Source organism: Chiroxiphia lanceolata, chromosome 3 (assembly GCF_009829145.1).
Source record: "Chiroxiphia lanceolata isolate bChiLan1 chromosome 3, bChiLan1.pri, whole genome shotgun sequence".
In the NCBI taxonomy this organism is placed as follows: Eukaryota; Metazoa; Chordata; class Aves; order Passeriformes; family Pipridae; genus Chiroxiphia; species Chiroxiphia lanceolata.
Window position 1 is genome coordinate 10,407,291 of NC_045639.1, and position 22,737 is coordinate 10,430,027.

The 22,737-nt window shown below is 40.0% G+C and overlaps 1 protein-coding gene across 1 annotated transcript in view; it reads left to right on the forward strand.

Annotated features, from left to right (window-relative positions):
- EHBP1 (EH domain binding protein 1) overlaps positions 1–22,737 on the forward strand; it is a 213,194-nt gene that overhangs the window by 25,684 nt on the left and 164,773 nt on the right. The window contains 3 exon segments of the mRNA XM_032681211.1: positions 3,249–3,306; positions 12,276–12,371; positions 21,469–21,522. Coding sequence (XP_032537102.1) covers positions 3,249–3,306; positions 12,276–12,371; positions 21,469–21,522 — 208 coding nt within the window.

Genomic DNA, 22,737 nt, shown 5'->3' on the forward strand with positions numbered 1-22,737 from the left:
TGGCTTCAGTGGTCCTAATTAAAGTTAAGTGCATTTGCAATTCTTTCCAACAACAAATTCTAAACCGAAGCCTTTTACAGTTTTTTGTAATTGAACCCTAAGTTTGGTGGAGAAATATGTTTTGGTTCATGTTATCAGCTTCTGCTAAAAGGTTTACAAAACAAGAGTTAACAGGAGACTGATACCTTTCATGTCCTTCTTTCACAAATGATGTTTGGAGAGTTCTGCAATCAAAATGTTGTGCCAAATATTTCCTGGAATAATCAAACAAAGCCCCGGAAGACCTTGAATCTTGCACAACCTCCTTTTCAATTGGTGAAATTTGCAGCGTACAAGGGTTTTTTTCAGTATGTAGAATGTTTTTATTACTTTATTTAATAACTGTGGATATGTCAAAGTCTGATTCCAGTATTATAAATACATATTTTTTAATCAGTTGTTTCAGTGGGAGAATCAAAGATATCAGAATCATGGCTTCCATCTGATAGAAAAGCCGCCATGGTTTTGAGTTATAGGTGTTTTATACATCTGTTTTTTAAATCCCACTTTAGCTGCTTGGTATGCAGGGCATCGATGAAGCTCTTTTGGAGAGCCACAGACTGTGAAATCAGAGTCTTCCCTCCTTCTTTGCTAAGTTTCACTTGTCAGTAATAAAATAAGTTTACCACTGTAAACTGCCTTTCTTCAGGAATAGTTTCTTGTGAACCACATAAAAATGAGTAAATACCAACCACAGGTTTATGGTAGGCTTTATAAAACACCATCTTTTGGATCCAAACTGGACCTTCCACTGGATCCCTGCTTTTCCCAGTGGCAGTGCCTGATGTCCCAGTGCTGATGGCTTCCTTCAGCCCTGCTCCCAGGGAAGTGCTGCTGCCTTGGCCATGCTTGACATGGTGGGAAGTGCACAGCATCCCCAAGGTGACTGTGGTAGATTCCAGTACAGTATTAAATACTTCTACTGAAAGGTCAGTGGTGTGGGATTGTATGGATTGAAGCAATTACTTAGTGTGGAGATGTAGCTGTTCAGCTAAAACCCAGTTCTTTTCCCCTGCTTCAACTCCATTGTCTTAAGGTTAGCAGTGTGTTATTCCTTACCTTATGGATACTGGCTTTGCTGGATAAGTGACTATATGAAAGCTGGTGGGTTTAAAGAAATGAGAAGTGTTGTTTGTGCAGCATAGAAAATTAATTTTTAATTTTTTTTAATAGCTGACCATTAGTGTTTGTTCAGCTTGCACCATTGTGGATTTTGTATTTGGATTGATCTCCAAGTTTACTTTGTAAATATATAAAAGATACTAAAACTGGTCTTCATTCTAATTCTTCGGAGGTGATTTTATTTGCTTTAATTATTGGCTAATGAGCAGCTGAGGTTTATGGTGTTAAAGGAGGGGGGAAGTCTGAAGTAGGAAATACTACCTATTGAATTCAATGAACAACAGGCACTATGTGATTTTGGCTACTTCCTAGCACTGAGACATCACTAATAACCTTGAATGCAAATTTGCTGATTAAAAATATGAACTGGGCTTTTTCTTCTAAAGGTGTTTTGGCATAGGAGAGCAAGGAACAGACTGTGGAAGTAAAGATTGCTCTTGGTTTCGCTTGTACAACAATTCTATGAAGATATTTAGAAATTGTTGGATTAGTGACTTTCTTGAAGAAAATCCCTTAGAAAAACTGCAGTACTTACTATTTGGTTTCAGTGAACGTGTGGTATACATAGTGGGGACACTCATCCTTTGGGATGTTTTCTTCTCTTCCCTTCTCTCCCCACTCCATTTTGCTAAATTTTCTGTCTCTGTACTGTGATGACCTTCCTTGGTTTTTGTTTTAGTGAAGTACCTCTGGATGTGGATTTCTCTTATACTTGAAGCTGAAGGAACTCAGTACTTAACAAAATAAATATATGATTATTAAACCAGTTGAGGTTTCATTTGAAAAGTTAGAAGTGTGGGATTTTTTGGGTGCATCTTTTAGTAATGATTTCATTGCCCCCCGTGATTTGTTTTGCTTCAAGGATTGCATCAGTGTCTCAAAACTCTGAGTAGCAATGTTTTTCCAGGCAGAGTTGCAGGTTGAGTACTTTTAAGTGGAGATGTGAACTCCATTGAAAATCATTTGTGAGTGGATTTGTAGTTGGGCTTGATAATGGAATTCAGGTTGTCAGCCAGAAAACAAAGCTGGAATGGAGTCAGGAGTCTCCAGAAGAGGGATTATGTGTCTGGAAGTGGGACCAGAATTGTGGTCATCATACAATGGGAAGTGTATCATGGGAGGGGAAAAAAAAGTCTGGGAGTTAAGTCAACATCAAAAATCACTCAAACACAACTGTAAAACTAATAAATATGTAATAGGGCTGTAACTATTAACGAAGAAATAACTCTTATTAAAGAGAAAATAATTTGTACTGGAAGTGTCCTTTATTGAGGTTTCCTTCTGCATTCATTAAAAATGCCGAATTGCTTGGGAAGCCACACTGATTTTCAACATGTTTGTCCTTTGGAGTAAAAGTTGAGGAAGTGCTGATTTATCTGTCTGGTCATCAAAGGAGATTTTGAGGGGGAACAGAGGACTCAGTTTTCCTATTCTTTGTGTTATTCAAGTAAAAAAAGTAATCCTTTGTGTAGGAAAACCTGAAATTACTTGTTTTTGAGGGTTTTTTGTGTTGTTTTGTTTTGGGGTTTTTTGTTGTTGTTGGGGTTTTCTGGTTTGGTTTCGTTTTGGTTTTGGGGGGGTTTGTTGGTTGGTTGGTTTGGGGGTTTTGTTTTTGGTTTTTGTGGGCTTTTTTTGTTTGTTTGTTTGTTTGTTTTTGCTGCTTAGCAGTACCTTTTCAATATGTCTGCATAGAAATTCAAACTAGAATTTGCATTGATGTTTATTTTGGGTACCAGATTGTTTCCAAGGTGTCTTTATGAAGTCTGGATCCTGTGGATCCTGTTCTCTGCCCCATGGAAGAGTTTCTGCTCAGGTGTGCTGCTGGCTCTGGGGAGATGTCCACAGGCAAGGAGAGCAGGAGGACAGTGATGACATTACTGTGTGGATTGGAGGACAGCCTTTTTCTATAAATACATGTTATTTTTCCTGTTAAATGACTGATGCTGACAGTGGTTTTCAGATGAGCTATTTTTAAGACATCGTGTTATCCACTAAGGATGTCATTATGTGTTGCAAGAGTTTTAATATAAACTGTTTACATATTGATCTTGTTGTAAATTAAGCTGTTTCTTCCTTATCTTCAACAGGCAGCCAGATAAACTAGTGGTGGTTTGGACAAGAAGAAGCAGAAGAAAATCCTCTAAGGTTAGTTGATTGCTTACTAAGTCCCAACTTCAGTGAGAAGCAGAGTCAGCTCTTTGAGGGACTGGGGCTTTTTAATGTGGGAAACAGCCATATAAATGAGAAATATTTCAATTGTTGCCTTTTCTTTTTAACTCAGTTTATCCATAAAGCTCAGAATAAGCTGCTGTTGATGTCAGTGCTAATTTATGGGAACTCAACTCCAATTTCAGCTTTGGTTGGTTGTTTAGCAAAACTGTATCATCATCAGTTCAATTTCAGTTATTAATTGCTAGACCTAATTAGAAAGGACTATCTGTTTCACCACTACAAGTGTATTAAAAATAATTTAAAAAAGTAATAAAGAATCTGACATCCCTGCAATAGGCAGAATAAGTCTGAATAAGATGCTATTTCATAATTTGAAATGCTACAAATAAAAAATAATAATTGCAGGCTCTTTCAGCCCAGCAGTGTATCTTTGCATTGAATTTTTACATTTTACATCTGCTAACACTGTGAGAAAGCCTATGAATTTGTGGTTTATGACTAAGAACTTGTCAGCCTGAGGAATGGGAAGTCTATCCAGTGTCTGGACATGCATAAGTTTATCTTGCATGGGGGCAAGAGTGCACACTGGTTTCCTCCCTTCCCAGGAGTATCTCCACCTTCAGGTGACTCGGTCTTGCTCATTCCCTTTCCCCGCACTGTTGCCTCGTATCTTGATTGGGCTTATGGCAAGTGGTCTTGTCAGAGGGGAAATTTTGGAACTTCTAATAATTCTTAATCACTTCATTTAAAAAGGAGATGGTCTAAGCTTCTTTTTTGGGGGGTTATGCATGTGACACAAAATGATACTTCCAAGAACTCTGTGATGGTGGAGAGAGGGCACCCACGATAGAGAAGATATCTTGAAATAATTATTTGTTGAAGAACTTAAGTATTTAGAAAATGTGATATAGAGTTTTCTACCCTGCTCAGGAGAGACTTTGAGGTTCTTTTTTTAGTGGTACTCCTTCTCACTTCTCTTTCTGATTGTCATACGTATTTGTTGTATTTTGTCTTTTAACTTGAGGTATAAGTTATTCTAAGCTGTTTTAGATTGACTGGTTACTGACTGAAGGTGACTGCACAGCCTAAATGCCTGCTCCAGTGTGTGCATCCAAAATTCTGCTTTAGGTTGTGAAAACCCAAAGGTGTTACCTGGTAAGTAAACAAGGCTGTGAACTTAGTCTGGCACCTTTTCCAGGGTAACTGCCTGTTCCATGTTCTGTACTCTTCAACAAAGCCAGTCGGACTGTTCCTCTTCTCACTGAAGGATATACTAGTTCAAGTTTCCTTGAATTTCTGGCGTGGTGTGTATCTAGGCAGTAACTGCTGATGTGTGGTGTCTGATGTGGCTCACTCTGTGATAACTTTTTTAGTTTCATTTAATTTCTGTAGAACAGAGAGAGAAAAGATATATTAAGCAGTTAAGTGCAATGCTTACCCAAGCATTGTAACCCTGAAAAGCTTGGTGAAAAACAGGGTATTTGTCCATGAATGACTGCTTTGTTGGGATTCAGGATATGTTCAGAAGCAGAAGCCCTAACAAAAGTCCATCAGGGCTTTGTGAAATGATGGGGTTTTGCCTGTTGTTTTATAGGATCCAATGGCAGCATTTCCCTGAGGTGAGAGGATTTTCTGACTTTAGCTCAGCTTTTTGGGCTTGAAGTTTTTTCAACTGGGACATGAAATTCCAGGGCATGTCCTCTCTTTTGGTCACCAGGCAGTAGAAGCAACTTTTGGATAAACTGGCAGATTTATCTGAGACTCATAAAAGTCTTTGGCTAACTAATTAATTCATGTTTGGTAAGACCCCACAAATGTACTTTGAAAAAGGCTGAGTGGCCCTGAAACCTGGGCAGAGATAGTTAATTCTAAGCTTAGATAGTTGATGTGATTTGAGCTGTTTGGGTCAAAAACTGTAAATCAATAAATGTTCTTGATCTCTTAGTCATCCTGCCAGTAAAATACTTTATTCAACATAGTTGTTCCATCTAATTGCTTTATTGGAAGCAAGTCAAATGGATATTTCCTCTTATTTTATTTTTGATGGACACTGGGTTCAGTGAGTACAAAGCATTAATAATTGTCTATGTTTTTCAGCTTCTTTGAGAAGGAGGAAGAGAGGGATGAGGTCTTAACTTACTGAGAATATGTTGTAAAGGCTACTTTGGAGGTTATGATTTCTGAACTTTTCGAATTGTTAGGGATTATAAGGGATAACCCTAACAGATAGTTCACAAACTCACAGAATGATTGAGGTTGGAAGAGACTGCTGGAGGACATCTGGAGGACTACTGCTGCTTGGTAGTGTCAGCCAGAGTGAGTTGCTCAGGACTGGCTTTGAATATCTCCAAGGTGGGAGACTCCACAGCCTCTCAGGGCAACCTGTGCTGGTGCTTGGTCACCCTCATGGTGGAAAAAATGTTCCTTGATGTTCAGAGGGAACATCCTGTTTCACTTTTTGCCCATTGCCTCTTGTCAATGGTGCTACTGGGCACCACTGAGAAAATCCTAAATCAGTTATCTGTACACCCTCCCTTCAGGTATTTATGCATATCCATAAAGTCCCCCTTCTCCTGAGCTTTCTCTTATCCAGACCAGTCTCAGCTCTCTGTTTTTCCTCCTGAGGGATCATCAGTCCTTTAAACATTTTCATGGCCCAATGGGTGCTTTCCAGTAGCTCTGTGTCTCTTTTGTACTGGGAAAGTACAAGAGATATATTAAATAAAAATGGAGTGTGGCTTGGAAGATGGTGCTATGGACACATACTGGGACTGGCCTGCTCTAACTGATATAATAAGATACCACTGAGCTGAAAGCTGAGTTCGTGATGTCCTTTGAAGCCCTTATTTTTGTAGGTTTCTATGATTTTTGATATGCCTCCTGGCCCACATACTTTCTTTCCAGGTAAGCTACAGTGGTCCCTTTATTAGAATAAATAATAGGAGACATCATGTGCAGGAGTCTGAATATTTTACTTGTTACTGTGAGAAACAGAATAGGAGCTGTACATGTGTTAAATTACAGTGGTTTCAAAGTGTTGCAAACGATAAGCGAATAATCATTTAGAAAGAGCATTGAAATAGCAGACTGATGGATGGATGGATCCAGGACCATAAATATATCCAGCACTTACTGACCTTAATGCAGATTTAAGTTACTTACAGTTCTATTTTGGGATCCGCTCTCTATAGGCAAGCCTGATTTCGAATTTCATGAGGCAATTTCAAGACAACATGGCTCTGTGTGGTTGGGCATATTCATTGTGTGCGCCAGGAGCTGACAAAAAATGGTGATTTGCAGTTTTGCTATACTTGGCAGAATTTCTGTGCAATCCTAGAACCAAAATGAACTTTCAGCTTGGGGAGGGGGGGGAGTTCACGTGTGTACTGGTGCAAATGTTGTCTGTTCTCAAAATCAGGTAGACTCTTCAAACTTTATTTAGCCTGTATGTTGGCCACCAGGTTTTCAGACCCTGGGCTTTTGGACTTGCTTTTGTTTGGTTTGTTTTGGTTTTTTTTTGTTTCTTTGTTTGGTTGGTTTTTGTTTGTTTGTTTGTTTGTTTTCTTTGTGGTTTTTTGGTTTGGGGTTTTTTTTTAGTGATAGAAGAATGACTTTGTTCTATTGTAGAGCAAGGGAAAAACGTGTTGTAAATATGTTTACCTTCACTTCACTGAGATGCTCTCGAATTTCCAGGCTTTGAACTAAGAAATTTCAATTTGAAAATAGATGTTGCCATGATGTCAAGGAGGTACTTTCTACTATTCCTGTGAACATACACGGGCTTATAGTTGAATTATGCACCTCTGAAGAATCAAATTTGCACTTGCTTCTGAGAGCCTGACAGAATTATTCTTCAAAGATTCTTTTTGTATCAAAGTGAAAAAAGGTGTTTTGCCTCTTATTTCAACAACTCTGCTGCAGGTTTATCAAAAATTGTTTAAGCACAAAGGAGAAGGAACAACGCTGGGAAGAGGGAAAGAACTTGAACAGTAAGAAGTAAGAGCCAAGAGAAGCAGAGGGGCAGGGTGTAGAAAGGATCCCTTGTTGGACACAGAAGTAGCCTGCCCAGCCTCTTTTCAAGGCTATACCATCAATAAAGCAGCACTTGGGTCACCTGTTTTGCTGTCCTTGGCAATCTCTCTGACTGCTTCATTGCCTGGTGCCAGCCCTGCCTGTCACTGTCAGGTTCTTCACTGGCTGGAGTTCCAAAGGCATGTTGTGGCTCTGACATGCTGGTGAGTGTCCAGGACCAGCACAGTTCCATAATGCCACTCCTGTGGCTTCTCAGTTTTTTAGTAAAGTAATAAAATTGCATTTTGTTGCAAGTGTAAGTGGTCAGAATCAGGATGAATCATTCTAGTGGTTGGTGGGTGCATTTTAGGCATATGATACAGTCTTTAATAGGGCAATTGCAAATGGTTTTCCTACCACATTGCTGCCTTGTTGAGCAGACAGTGGTTAGGGAGAACATAAGGACTGAGTGGTGAGCAAAACTGCTTTGTCCATAAAGAAGTTGGGGGGTGTTACAGAAGGTGTAGGACATGAACAGAAAAGACTTACCTCGCTGTTCCGTGGTTAAATGCTGCATTAGGGAGTTCAGTTTTGTCCCATCCTCCTATACAAAGCTCCTGGCTGAGGCTAGGTAAGAGTATTAAAACTAGATTTGATGTATCTTTCCATTTTTTTGTGTGCCAGACATAGGGACTGACAAAAAAGTCTGCTTTGGAAGACAAAACAAAGCTTGTTTCATGCTTAATCCCTCTAAAGTGAGGGTGTTGCTGATTTAAGCAGACCTTGCTAAATTAAGGGAAATTGGTTATTCTTCCCCTGCTTGTAAATTTGGGGCCATAATACCCTTCTTTTTTCCAGGGATCCCATAAAGTTGACTTGCGGTGACATTCTGAGGTGCAGTGATGGCAGTTCCCAGAAAATGATGAGAGAAATAACTTTGCATTCACAGTTATTTGTTTGTTTGTTTGTCTGGGTTTTGATGGGTTTTTTGTTTCGTTGGTTGTGTTTTTTTGATAAGAAACCCTCTAGATAATGTCAGATAATGCTTGATGAGAAGGGCAAGAAGCTCATTATCTGAGCATCATCTGTTGTGGACAGTGAATGAGGCAAGATTTGGTGAAAGTAACAGCAGGAATATTAAGGAATGTGTCATGAATGTGTGTGTGTGAAATTAAGCTTAAACAGTGCTAGAGAATCTGTGGCGAAGATGAGTTGTTTTGCTCATTTTCCAAGCTTACAGTCTTTCTGTAGCTTTTTAGCAGTAATGCATATGCACACAGATGCACAATTGCAGTTGTAACACATGTACATGCTGATGAATTGAAGACATTCATGGGAAGACCTGTGGGAATCTGCTGGGTTCCTTTTCTGCTTTGAAGGGGCACTGACAGCAGTGGGTTGATCAAAGGCTGCCTGGAGTTTCCAAGGCTTTGAACTTTCTTCTTTGGCACGTGCTGGGTTTTTTGGACTGCATCCCAGGGCAGGAATGTTGTTCTGATGCCCAGCCTCTTTAACTGGTGGCCCAAGCACAGTGGTTTCAAGATGATCATGGGGATGCAAGCTGTAGTCTGGAGTATGGTCTTTAATTTGTCTCCCTTTGTGATACTGAACTGTGGTACAGAAGAAAAGGAAGAAGCCATTCACAAACTGCCCCTTGAGGTTTCCTCTGGTGTGGGGGAATTAGCAGCTTTCCCCAGTCCATTCTTTTTCCAGTTAGGTCCACTAGCAGCCAGGTCATACTGAGCTCTAGCTGTCCCCGGATGGCTTTGGTGGGACTCATTACACAGAGCAAATTGGAGCAATCCTCAGCCTTCAAAAGACACACTGGAAGCACCAGATGAAGGATCTGGCTGCTTAATGTCAGCTCTTCCTCTTGAGTTATTATTTTTTTTTCTTTTCCTATGTAAGTGTTCTGCCTGGATAACACTGAAGAAGAGGGATTATCCTCACAAGCTGAGCTGCCCTAAGCACTGTTGGAGCCAGTCAAGCTCCCGCTTGCTTCTTGTGCCCTGAGCAGCCTGTCACACAGACAAGTAGCAGAGCTGGTCTGATCACAGCCAGCTGGCAAAAAATTTATCAGGAAAAGAAAATCAGCTGTTTGCTGGCTCACAGTAAAGACACTCTTGGGGCTGCAGGTGAGGAATAATGGTAGGTCTGTTTCTGGTGGCTTTTGCTTTTAAAAACCAATATTGACAGCCTTGCTATAAGAACATATTTTTGATTCATAAATATAAACTGTTTCATAATTTTCATCAGGCTCAAAATATTACTGTCAGCTCCAGGATCATACGGTAAAGTAACATGCAATTGTTACTGCACAACAGAGGCAGGATTAGGCAAGGTGGTACTGAAGAAGGCAGAAAGCAGATAAAGCATCTGGAAGGGTAGGCTCTTGAAATAATGTAATACCAAGTCTATCTTTTTTCCTCTGCTTGAACTGGACAGTTGTGATGTTCACATCACAGATGGTGGATTACAAAGTTGGCTGTCTGGCTTGTAACTGTTATTATTTCAAAGAGAGAAAAAGAATCTCCAAACTGGATAGCCTGAAATGCCCATGTGAGTCTGTAGGCTCACCTCTACAGCCTTTCTGTAAGAGATTTCCTCCTCTGCCAGTCACCACTTTTGTGCCAGAGCAACACCGTAGGTTGGACTATGTCATTCACAGCCCTACTCTATTTATAGGGTACTTCAGCAGCCCCTCCTGTAGCTTCTGTTTCCTGATTTAAAAGAGCTTTCATGTTATATTGTCTCCTCTCATTTTCTACAGGCAGTCAAAAGGGAAGAGTTGGCTTTTGCCTTGAAATGCAACAGAGCACTTCTGCTTCTATTTCCAGACCACAGCTCTCATCCCTCAGATCTAGGAGACAAGTCAGGGAAGGGGAGGGCTGTGGGTGAGGCACCCGCTGCTGGCAGTCACTTCTGCTTAGCTGCTCTTGCCTTGACTTCCAAGACAATGGGAGATGGCTGGTGAAGACTAATAGCAAATGAGGAAAAAGTGGGCCTGGAAAGCACAACCTGAGGGGAAATGGAGTTAGAGGTGAGGATTAGAGTGGAAACGTACCGTGTAGGTGCAGCACCTTGTCTTGGTGAGCCCTGACAGCAATTCCCTGTCACCTGCAGAGGTGGCCTGATCCAGCTCATGTATAAAAGTCAAGGCTTATAATTTGGGAGTTGAAAAGGTTTTTTGATAGAGGCCAGATGTAACTTCAAGAAACTGCAGCATAGAGGTCCCTGACAGTAGAAATGTTGCATTAGAATAGCAGTCTGCATCTTAATTTCAAATTACCCTCCTCTGTCTTTCTCCTCCTTTGCTTTCCCCTTTTGCTTTCTCCTTCCCGACAACCCAGACATTGTTTTGATGTTATCTTTTTCTATCATGCTGTTTGTGTGATACAGTGTTTATTTTTCAAAGCCAGAGGAGGACTTAATAACATTCATGATCACAGAACAGCTTTGCTTTAAAAGCTCATTAGCTGGGGCTTGTCTCCTGGTTGTTGCTTTCCGTGACAGAAAAACACATATATCCATTTGTGTTTATTGTGTCTCACTGACTTTCTTGGTGGGAGGAAACGCTGATAAAGGGCTTGAAGTGAAGCATTGACTGCACCGGTGAATGCTCATTTTCTAGCTGGGTTTTTTTTTTTTTAATAGGTGGAACAAGGGATTCTCAGCTGAGCAGGCTGGCAGTGCCTGGACCTTGGACAGCAGAAGTTTGACATAATTGTCAGTATTGGCCAAAACCAGCAGGAGAGCACAGGTTTCAGGCAGACCATGAGCTCCTGTTAGTTTTGTGAAAATTGGTATGTGGAAAGAGGATGGACTGCTCCTATGGAGGAGGAGTTGATTTATCTTACAAGATGCTACCCAAGGACAGGGTGGCTGGCAGATGAGCGTGTGCCTGGCTCTGGATCACTGCCTTGGGTCTGCTGAATGTCATTGGGCAAGCTGAGAGCCGTGCAGGGGGCTGAGGGTTCTGTGGGAGGGAGGCACGAACTGGAGCTCCAGTGGCTGTGGTGGGGATGGCAACTACTGTGGTGTGTTTTGCTGCTCACAAAATATCTTTTTCATATAAAATATGCTTGTGGAGTAAAGCTACAGACAGTGTTGTTTGTTCAGTTATTCAGAAATTCATCCAGGCCTGCTTTGGAATCATAAGATTAGGCTTCAGATAGCAGTAAATAGATCGGACATTCTTTCCTGATAAAACTTTCACAAATCTCTAATAATACACCTGCTCTGTAACTGTTACTTGTGCAATAACATCCTTCCCTTATTTGTCTTATGGCATCATGAAATAGATTTAAGTTGAGCTTGGGAAAAGGCATACATATTCCAAAACAGAAATGCTCACACATGGTGTGTTTTGGGACTAGCCATACTGATACTCAAAGGTAGACAAGTTCTCAGTCTATTTAACTGTTGGGTTTTTTATGTTTTCTAGGTGTAGGTACCGCAACATATTAATTCTTAAAAACTTAATTGTTTTAGTAACATTATAAGTAATTGTTTTCACTTTTCTTTTCTGAAATAAAACTTCTGTTTAGGTGTAAATGTGATCGAGTCTGCAGTATGTGCTGTACACAAAATAAAGCTCAGCTTGCTACAGAAGTTCTGACCTTACAGCTTTAACTCTTGCAAGGCTCTCAGTATGCTGACCTGTTCTATGTAATAAAAATGCAGAGGTTAGGACCTTGTGAGGAACAGTTTTAGTACAGTGGAGGAAAAAAAAAGCCTGCTAGTGGTCTGAATTTCCTTACTGTCATTCTTAATCATGTCCTTTGTAGTGTTCAGTAGAGCCATACATATAAGAATATGACCTTTTTGGAGTCAGTGATGTATTACTTCTACCTACATGCCTGGGGTCCCGTGGGAGTTGAGTCAGCACTTTTATAATGGCTTTAAGACAAGTGTTTCTTTTCTTCCTTTAGGCTCACAGCTGGCAGCCTGGAATCAAGAACCCATACCGCGGGGTGGTGGTATGGCCTGTACCTGAAAATGTTGAAATTACTGTGACTCTCTTCAAGGTATGTTTGGGGTTTTTTTAAAAGCATAATCTTTACTATTTCATATGTAAACAACTATGAACAACATATGAAAAATTCTGTCTGGAAATGTCAGATTATGATCACAAGGTCTAATCTTGCAGGGTTTAAGTCGTTAACTGCAAAACCTTATGTCCTCAGTTTAAATCCAGGAGAGAGGGATGGTCTGTTCCCTGCCAGAGCTTACTTTTGTAGTTTAGTTAACACGCTGAAAATACCCATTGAGCTGATTATGGCGAGTCATTGGCACAGAATTCAGTACATGTGTAACTGTGCACGTAGTACATGTGTAAGGACTTGGCATGGGTTATAGTCTGGTTGGTTTTCTTTAGATACTGCAAGCCAGAAGCTGTCATAGCAGTAATATCTAGACTTCCTTGTTCAGTTGCAGTGCACACTATTGGCTAAGAATCAGAATCCAGCTCTTAATTTCCCATTATTTAGTATGCCACACAAACATCACAGCACTTATGTGATTGCAATTGTAAGAGTGGATGTGGAGTATTTGCGTAGTACAGATAATTATAAGATTTTACAGGGAAATTTTTTTTTTTGGAACTGCATTTTTTCTATTAAAAAGGAAAGCTGTTTCTATGGCTGTGAAGCAGGAGGAGGAAGTGATGCTAGAATTTATTTCCCAGATATCATTGTGCAAGGCCTGTCTGCATAAAGATAAACAATGCAGCTTTGCACGTGTGACAGGATAGGAGGCTACCAGGAAGCTGAAGATTTCTGGGATTTTTATTCCATTAATTCTTTCTTGTTCTTAATTCTGGTGCCTCCATCTACGCTCTGACTGTTCTTATTTATAACTGCTCCCTTTACAGCTTAGGGCAACAGTAAGTTACTTCCTTCTAATTAGTAATATTTGTATTTCTTTGTCTTGGGGACTCCTCTGAGTAGCTGCTTGGACATGGCTTCTGATTAGCCTTAGAATGGGAATTTATTACTTGGTTCATTAAACCTGAAAACGGGGAGGTGTCTTTTTTTGTTTTCCCTCCTGTCTTTGGGATTAGCCATGAACACAAACTTTTTAGGTTGACAGTGATGCCAACTGTCATAAATTTGTTTCTCTTCTTAGCACACACACGGTCTTCAACTGAGATCCAAAAGTTCACTACCAAAAATTGTTTGCTGCAAGGACCTCTAATTGGATTAAGAAATTTAACAGCATTATGTGACAAGGCTACATGTCTACATAATCTGAACATGATTATGCAACACAGTAAATGCTGCTGGATATTTTCAGCATTTAAAGTGAAGCAGAAATGTACACAATTCTTGATTGTGATTGCAGTAAAATGTGAAGAATGAGAAAGTTTCTGTTGAGTCTCTGTGGCTTTGGAGTTGAAGTATCTTCCAACCTTCTCCTGCCATCCCACCTTTTTATTTACGCTTGCACTGCTTCAGGGTTGTGTTGTGTAGAACAGCACAACTTTGTTAGTTGTGTAACTGAGAGCAAGGGCCAGGACCATCTAGTGAGGGGACAGAAGGGCCTCTGGAGCCAGTGTCAGGTATTACTACAAGCTTAATGTTATCCAGCAGTGATTCTGCAGGCACATCTGTTCACTGGACTTCCTCCTCTCCCGCCAAAACGAGCCTACCTGTCACAAGAATTGTTCTGGGAGGAGAGGTAGGAGCATGAATAACTCCAGCAGCTGTGCCATCTGAAAACTGTACCCACTGATCTCCGGGGGAACGAACCCTGGCTTTTATAATCAGAATATTGAGATCATAGAACCATCCTACTCTCAGGCAGCTCTTAATGTAAAATCTGCTCTAATTGATCCTCTGGCTCTTCCAACAAGAGTGCCTATATGTGGCCAAGCACACTTTTTTCTCTGTAAGGGTATGCAAGTGTGGCACAAAGCAGCCGTTTGAACAGGTTGTGTGATGCACCAGGAGCACTGTACCTGTGTGAGACCAGCAGCCTGCTGGAGTGATTGAGCTGAGGAGTAGGGGATTGCAGGCAGAAGATGGTATTAGCCCAGTATAGACTGTGCCCAGTCACCTGATGCCTTTGTTGGCTCAGCGCTAAAGTGGCACTTCAGCTGTAGTGCAGGACATGTCCTAACACCCACATAGCTGGCATATGTACCATAGCTGGTACATTCTGGGCAAAGACAGTCAGAAAGAACTAGCTGTTTTTCACACAGCTGATGCATTGTCTGGTCAGCACTGGAGCAGCGAGAAGTATGTAATAGCACACTGCAGCAGCCTTTTTGGGGAGCTGACTTGAAAATCGAGTATTTATATTGTTCCTTCATCTAGAAGGAGGGAGACAAAAAGCCTGAAAATATTAAAGCTCAGAAAAAGAGACAGCTCGTCTTGCTGTTCTGTAAAAGTCCTTTTTGGAGCCACCGCCCTGCGAAGGCAAGTGGCTGTGGAGGGTTTGGCACTTTGCAGTATGTAGACTTTAGCCTGGCCATGCTGTTTAACAAGCAGTAGTTGTTCTCTTTCACTGCCACCTGAAAAACAAAGGGAAGCTGCTGACTCCTTGTCCACCCTGGCAGAGCTCACCGATGGGAGCTGGCTGCCCTGACAGAGCTGTGTAGCAATCACTGATAACGAACGAGTGCAGTGGTGCTGTTGGAAATGGAAGTGCAGGAAAGGGAAAGAGTGGGCTCCAGATAGACAACTGTGTGTTGTGGGAAATGATTCACACAGTAGTGGCGGTGCATTCGTAAGTGGCTGTTGAAATGTGTTGCTGGTAGGATTAGGAGATAAGTCAGGGTTTCAAGTGCTGATGAGAATGTTAAGAGTATCCTCTCCAGTGGACACTTGAGAGCTGCCTAACAAAGTGTCTGTGATCAGTCAACAGATGAGATGTTCTGCATTATCTGCACATCCCTGTTTTGGGTGTTAACTTGTTTCCAAGCAAAGTACTAAAGAGACTACAACCTTCCTTTAGAAACCTTTAATTTCAAATAAATATAAGCTTTTTGTTTTAATTAATTCTGCGCTGCTGGTAAAATTTCATAATGCTCTAGAGTCATGTGGGGAAAAGCATCATATGGATATATTGATTCAGCTTCCCTTGACCAGCTTTAGCTCCTGCCCATGCAGCTGCTGAAGTGCTAATTGCATAAAAAGTTCCATCTGTTCTGAAAGTTTAACTTTTTCCTTTACTAGTGTTTGGTTGTGCCTTGGGTTTTTCAACCAAACTGGGGAGAAAGAAACATCGTGAAACAATAAGCCTATTGTGCATTTAAAATCCACGATTTGTAGTGCTTTCATGGAAATATTCACAAATACCAGAAAAGCCATAGCTGAATTCCCATTTTTTGTTGTTTCCATGGTTGCGCTCCAGAATTTTATTTTCTTAGAGTCCCTGCATTAGCAAATTTTAACTACCACATATGAAAACTTGTATACTTTTCTGTGGGTTTTATGTACAAATACAGATCTTTATGAACTGAGAGAGATTTTAAATGAGAAATTTTCACTGCCAAGCAAGCCCAGTGCTTTTAGCAAAGCTAAATGAACATCAGTTGTACTGTGAGGATTTAAATTGCAACATCATTATTTTCTAGCTTAAAAGCAAAGTGAACTTCCCAAGCAAAAATGTTTGTTCTTCTGGAGTAAGCATGGACTTTGCTTTATTGGATTACAAAAAACACTTGTTTTGTTGGTAATGTACATGGTTTATCACACTAATGTACAACTGCAACAACAGGGACAATTATCAGCTCTTAATTCCAGAGTTTGAAAAAGACATTTTTAAAGCATAGCTTTCTAAGCCCACAAAAAAATATTTAGGAGTAAAATAAAAATGAAATAGATGATCAAAGCATACTTGTGTTGTTGAAAATATTCCTGTCCCCACAAAATACTCAGAATAAATCCCTGTCATTCTTCTTGAAAGCCCAAGTCAATCATGCTTTGATTATAAAGTAGCAGCTAGCCATGCACTGGCAGGAACACTGCAGCAAAGCCAATACATTGTCTCAGGGAAGGAGAAAAAAACCCCTAAACTAACCCAAAACTTCTTCATGAAGCCGTTTCTTGTAAGCAAAGAGCAAATTCAGGTTCAGAGCATACTTATTTCAGTTTAGGAGAGACCAGTGGTTTGACTGGACACTATGGAGAATATTCCACGTGAGGGAAAAACAGTTCCATAGACAAGGTGTTGTGTGCCAGATATAAAAATCACAAGCCCAAGGAAGTGAGCGCATTTGCACATTAAAAAATTAAATGTTTAAAGATGTAAAGGATTATGCTCCCACTAATTTTACTAATTGTAAGAAAATAAATTAATAAAAAAGGTCATTCAGTCTTTCTTGCCTTTCTAGCCCAGAGGCTTTCCAGGAAAGTGTGAGCTTGGTGTGCTGATGCACAGGGATGTTTCTGCCGGTCTGCTCAGAGCTCCCTGCTTTCTGGCAGCTCCAATTAAAGCTGATCACAGTGTATGTGATTTTCTAGACTAATCAGACCTCTGTAATCAGCACTGAATGGGAGAAGAATTGGGTCAAATTTTGAGTCTTCTGCAGCTTCAAACAGCCAAGTACAAAAGCTGGGGACAGATGCTGGAGTACTTGGAGCATCTGCTGCAGGCCACTGGTAGAGGAAGATCACAAACCCTGTCATCGTCTGATCTGATTCAATATGACAGTCCTTAAGTAGCTATTCCCCAAGAAGAAAGACTGAAGATTAAGACTGGTATGAAGTGATCTAATTGAAGGACAAGCTTCAAAATGCAGGAACGCTTAGGGAGGAGGCATAAGGAAGGAAGGGAGGAAGGGACTAACAGTCTGAAGATCTTCCCTACCCACTCTGGCTGCTGATTAGGAAAAGGACCAGTCTCCTCTTTTCTGATATGTCCGTCATTCCTATTGCAAGAGATACAAAAATAACTGAATATTACCTGAATTATTGGAGAAAGTTTACCTTTCTTCAGTCTTCTGAAACCACCTTATACATTGCAGAAAGGATCTAATCCTTGACAGAGCTCCTTGTGGAAGGGGTTGATGGTCGACAGAGAACAGAAAATGTTACTGACTTGTTCTTTGTTGCTCTTCCCATGCCCGAGTCCAGAAGAGTTGACTGTTTTTGGGTAGTTGGCATGGTGGATGGGCAGAATGGTGTCACAGAAAGAAGATAAGGGGTGGGATTGCAGAGAAAAGCTTGTAGGACTGAGCTTGTTGAGAGCCAGCATGTCTCTTTAAAAGTATTTAACACAGTTACTGGGAAAATGTGAAATGGGCTGAATTTTGCTGGTAGAATAAAACAAGTCTCTACTGAGAGTTGGAGAAATGATCATCTGAGAGTCTCACAATAGGAAATGTGCAAGGTGATGTCCTGTCTGTTGCACATTTCTCTACTATTTGCTTCTCACCTGAGTGTTACTTTTGAACACAAAGGTTATCTTACCAGAAAAAAAAAAAATAAGAAGAAAAATGGTAGGGGAAAAAGACTCTAAAACTAAGTTGAAGATACTGAAAAGGAGCATCATACTGAGACACGAATGAAGATGGAAAGAGGAACAGGAAAATGGGACCCATGTCTTGGTATTAAAAATGATGATTCTTTTTTATGTGTTAAAATGAGGAGGAACAACAAGTTGTTCAGTCCATTTGCCCAAATACAGTTTTCAGCTCAAGGTAAAACCATAATGAATGTTGGAAGAATGTAGTTCTGCATCTGTGGTATATGGGTAAAGAAAATAAGCAATATAAAAAAGAAATTCTCTTGCCAACTCACTTCACACTACAGCAATATATGAGGAAGTTTGCTCCTTGATCTTTTTAGATAATTTTCATTAACATTTGCTTTCAGGAAGGAGGATGGGAATGAGATCTGTTTATAACTCTTGTCTTAAGGTGTTTCCAGCTTGTATCTGCTTGCAGGTGAGGTGAGGTTTTGTGTACTGTGTTACCAAAGAACACTTTCATACAGCGAGCATTTGAAAGGCTGCTATAACCATTACTCCTGGAGTTATTCTTCTTTGGAATGGCATTTTTTTTCCAAAGCATAGTCAGCTGTACAGTCATCAAATAATAGTTTGCTACATTCATCACATGAGTTTTCTGTGGGAAATGAATGGAGAACACGGGTTAGCCAGTGAGGGAAGTATGTGGTGGTGGGGCTTTTTTACTGATATTTACTCTCTTCAAATCCAAAATAAGATGAAAGATTAACTAGATTTGTAGAAACATCACTTGTTATGGGGCCCAAAGTGTGAAATGTTGTTTGCAATAGAAACTGTGATCTTTCTATAATCATCATGTTAACATGACCATGTACTAAATTTGTAAGCTAGCTAGAAATAGGACTCTGTGTGGTGCTCCCTGGGCTTCTGATAAAAACATTTTAGTGGAAGAGTGAAGTCACTTATGTGTTGCAAGGAAATGCTGAAGTTTATGTGTATAAACTTATTCAGGGTTTTCTGTTTCTGGAGGCATTTTAAAACTAACAAGAAATTTGGCTTTAACAAAAAAATGATCTGCATTTGTCTTTAAATCTGAAATATATTACACATGTGCAAAGTGTCCGTATCTCAGCATACTTCATGCTCTCTGAACATTTAGTAAGGGTTGAGAAGTCCTTGAAGCTTTTAGGAGGAGTTTGTGGGTAATACACTTGCATTTATTTTCCAAAAGTGTTCACAACTTGCTTTCAATTGCATGCTAAAATGTTGAGCATGAAGAAGTCTCTGCATTTGGCAGTATTACTTTCCTCTATCAGATGATCAGAAACAGCAGAGCACCTGATTCTGTAGCCTTCAGAGGTGTGAGTCAGTTTTATTGCCATTGACAGAAGAGTTTTGTTTTTCTTTATACATTATTTCCTTGCATGAAGGTTTTGTTTGTTATATGGGATAAAATATTGGGCCCTGACTTTGGAAGCAGTTTTAGGTCAGCCTGCAAGCTTGTCCTAATAGCTTCTGGGGGAGTTAGAAAAAGAAGATCGAACGGGATGAAATATTCAAGAGTTTAGTCACTTATTACAGAGCAGCTTATTAAAACATAAAGTGGTTAATGATCCCATTAAATCTCATTATGTCATTTCATGCTGTATCAAAGGAAGCAATTAAACAAAAAGGTAATTGCCCCAGGTTAACTCTTGAAAATTTTAAGTATTTAATGGCTGGATTACAGAAAGTTATGTCTTTAGAATTTATACAGTATACAGCAAACCCGCAGGTATCATGTACTTTATTTACATAATGCAGAATTCCACAAACTTGATTAACATGATGGATGTATAATTACATAATCTGATATTTACAAGGCATAATTTGGAACATGGAGATATCTCAGTATCATTTTTAAAAAAAACTTCTTAAAAGATTTATTCGTATAGAAAAATAAATCATCCGTTTTGACATAAGTTTCTAGCAACATCCTGTATCCTTTCATTGAAACTACATCCCATTGTGGGAGTGTTGCATTTTAAAATGTGTATCGTGTATGACAGCTGTGGTTGTAGCTGTTAAATATACAGCTAATGATGTTGCCAGTGGTATGATGAGGTGTTGGATTCCCTCAGGGAGCATGCTAGTGCCCAGCAGGACTCCTCCTGTCACGAGAACCAGTGTTTTACAGAGCAGGGAACCCGCTTGGCTGGGTTTTGTAGGAAGGATGTGCTGCAGGAGATAGGATGATATCCTCCTAGAAATGTTATTGTAGTTTATTCCAAAGAGGAGGTTTATTTAAGGGCACATTTCCCAAGTTTTTTGTGTGCTGGAAAAAGGAAAAAAAATTCTTTTTGCTTTGTTGTTTACACTATATGCTCATTAATTACAAATTATTATATATATTTGATGAGAACTAGTTAAAAGATCCATTTGTAGTGCTGTGGTACCTCTACCCACTGAGTGTCTGACTCCAAAGCAAAACTAAAGTGAAATGAGGACTGAAGCAAAGTCTAGAAGATTGAATGTGAGGCTTGTAGCATTCTGGAAAGGAAGGAAACATGGTACTAATGGATATAAAGTAGAAGCACAATATATTGATGCATTTTGTTAATTTACAGCAGCAAGATGGAATTGGTGCAGTGCTTGGTGTAGTGTCATGACCAGTTGCCAAGTAATAGCACCTCTGCAGGTGCTGAGGGGTCTCATGTATGATGATGGCAAATGTGATGATGTGGAAGTGACATTTGTCTACAAGTGTCAATAGCGTGCAGGCTGCAGAGGCAAAGGAGTAATCAAGTGTTTTCTTGTAACTAGAAATAATAGGATAGAATTGAGGTATGGCAAAATTAGGTTTCATGTCAGAAGAAAGGCTCAAGCCACATTCTCTTTGTGTGAGAAGCTGTTTTGCAAGTAGAGTAGAAATTATTTTGTTACAGTTGTTCAGAACTAGGACTGGATGATAAATTAATATTTTGATTTTTTAAAAAGGTGTTTTGTTTGAAGTAGGATCGTTGACAGAGGCAGGAAGGGGATGACTTCATGTCTCCATCGTTTTCTTAATTTCACACAACAATACAGAACCCCTCCAGCAGACTGAAAGCTCATTAAATTGAAAACAAATGCCAGATATATGAACCTCATTGTTATTTTTCTTCCTGTTGGTGAAAATGTTTTCTGATGCTCACATGTGGTGTGACAGAAATGTTGTGAGGATAGGCATTTAAGAAATCTGCAGTGAAAGGAGGTACCTGTGACTGGATCTCTGCTTGTGCTGATGGAGTTTGCCATAAAGAGCTTGGGGTGATTCCTACTGAAGGTGTGCGTCTTCTCACCCCACGCGGGACGAGTGGCTTTCTCCACTGTTATCAGCGAGATATAGATTTGTTGTGTTTATTTGGGAGGTAGATCTTAAAAATTAGAGGGAGATTTATCTTTTTTTTCCCCTTCCAGTGGAGGAAAGGAAATAGAATTACAGGCCTTTATCAGCATCAACCTCATGTTTGTATCTGTAGGAGCCTCTGTTAAATCCTCGCTGTCAGTTTTACCCCAACTTGCTCATCATATTATTGATATCCATTAAAGCCCGCATCCTAGCTAAAATATTTCCCTCTGTCATCTTCTGTGGGTAGAAATATTTCTGAGTATATGAAAATCTTGGCTGTGTTGCAATTTCTTGCATCCTGGATTATTTTTAGACTCAGGTTCTCTGGTTTGCTTTTCTAGGATCCCCACGCTGAAGAGTTTGAAGACAAAGAATGGATGTTTGTCATAGAGAATGTAAGTTGGAATGTTGTTATGGGTTTTTTATACATATAAGACTTAATCTTTTAAAAATATTAAAAGGTGTTCAAATGCTGAAAAAGGCTTCAGTAAAATTTGAGCTGCTGAACCACAATAAAGCCTTGCTCTGTAGTAATGAAGGCTTATTAAAATACCTATTGTTACGTTACAATTAAAACACGGGAGAGGGGGAGTAGTATACTGCATGCTTAAATTCCTTCCCTGTAAGCATCAGCCTGCCTTGCATTTATTTGCCATGAGCAATGGAGTAAACAAATTAGAGCTGGGCTATGACTCACTGTTTTGTGGGTTATGACACATTATTTTTGTATGAGCAGGGGAGTGAACAAGTCAGAGCTGGGTTATGACGTCTCTACATCCCCAATGGGAGTGCCTGGGTTTGAGTGCCTCTCTTTAGTGGAGAGCACAGGTTCATTGCATGCATTTTATAGGTGAATGGGTTGAGGCAGGGTGGAAAGGTGGGACTAGCCCTGGTCACGTAGTTACAAGTATGAGTCATGATGTGCTCCCTGAGATCCCAGTCCCGCCCACGGCATGGGGAAGCCGGCTTGTGCACTGAGTGAAAAACCAGAAACTGGCTCCTATGAATCTCTGACTTCTCCAAGTCAGGAGCCCCCAGAACTTCAGGGACAGCTGAGCTCCTGAGGGCTGTACAAACAACACACTTTGCCAAACAGCAGTGCTTAACATTGCATAGAGCAAGTCCTTCATGAAGTACTTTTTTCCTTTCCCTTCTCTGTGTTGGGCAGCAGCTTCCGCTCTGGGGCTGCCTCGGCTGAGAAAAGGGGAAGCTGCTTTACGTGGAGTTTTCTTGAAATGGAAACTTCTTTTTGGAATACATTTTAAAGGATTGTGGCATCAAGACAAGAGTGTTTATTGCTCATTAATATCGTTTCATTATGGACTGTTTCTCAGTAACATTATTTACTTTTTATGTTGTCTTTAAACAGACAAAAAAATTGCTTTTCTACCAAGTTATAGTAGTACCACATAGCACTGAAGTGTGTGGAAGCAATGGATTTTGCATGTTATATTTTTTTACCTAAAGAAGCTTTTTTCTTATCAATATCAGAAGTGCTTTGGATCCAAAGCTAAAGTGTATTCTAATCACCAGTAAGTGAACATTTGAAAGGGCTGAAACCAAAGTGCTTTATTTATACTTTTGTTTTTGAATGTCAAGTTTCTATTTTC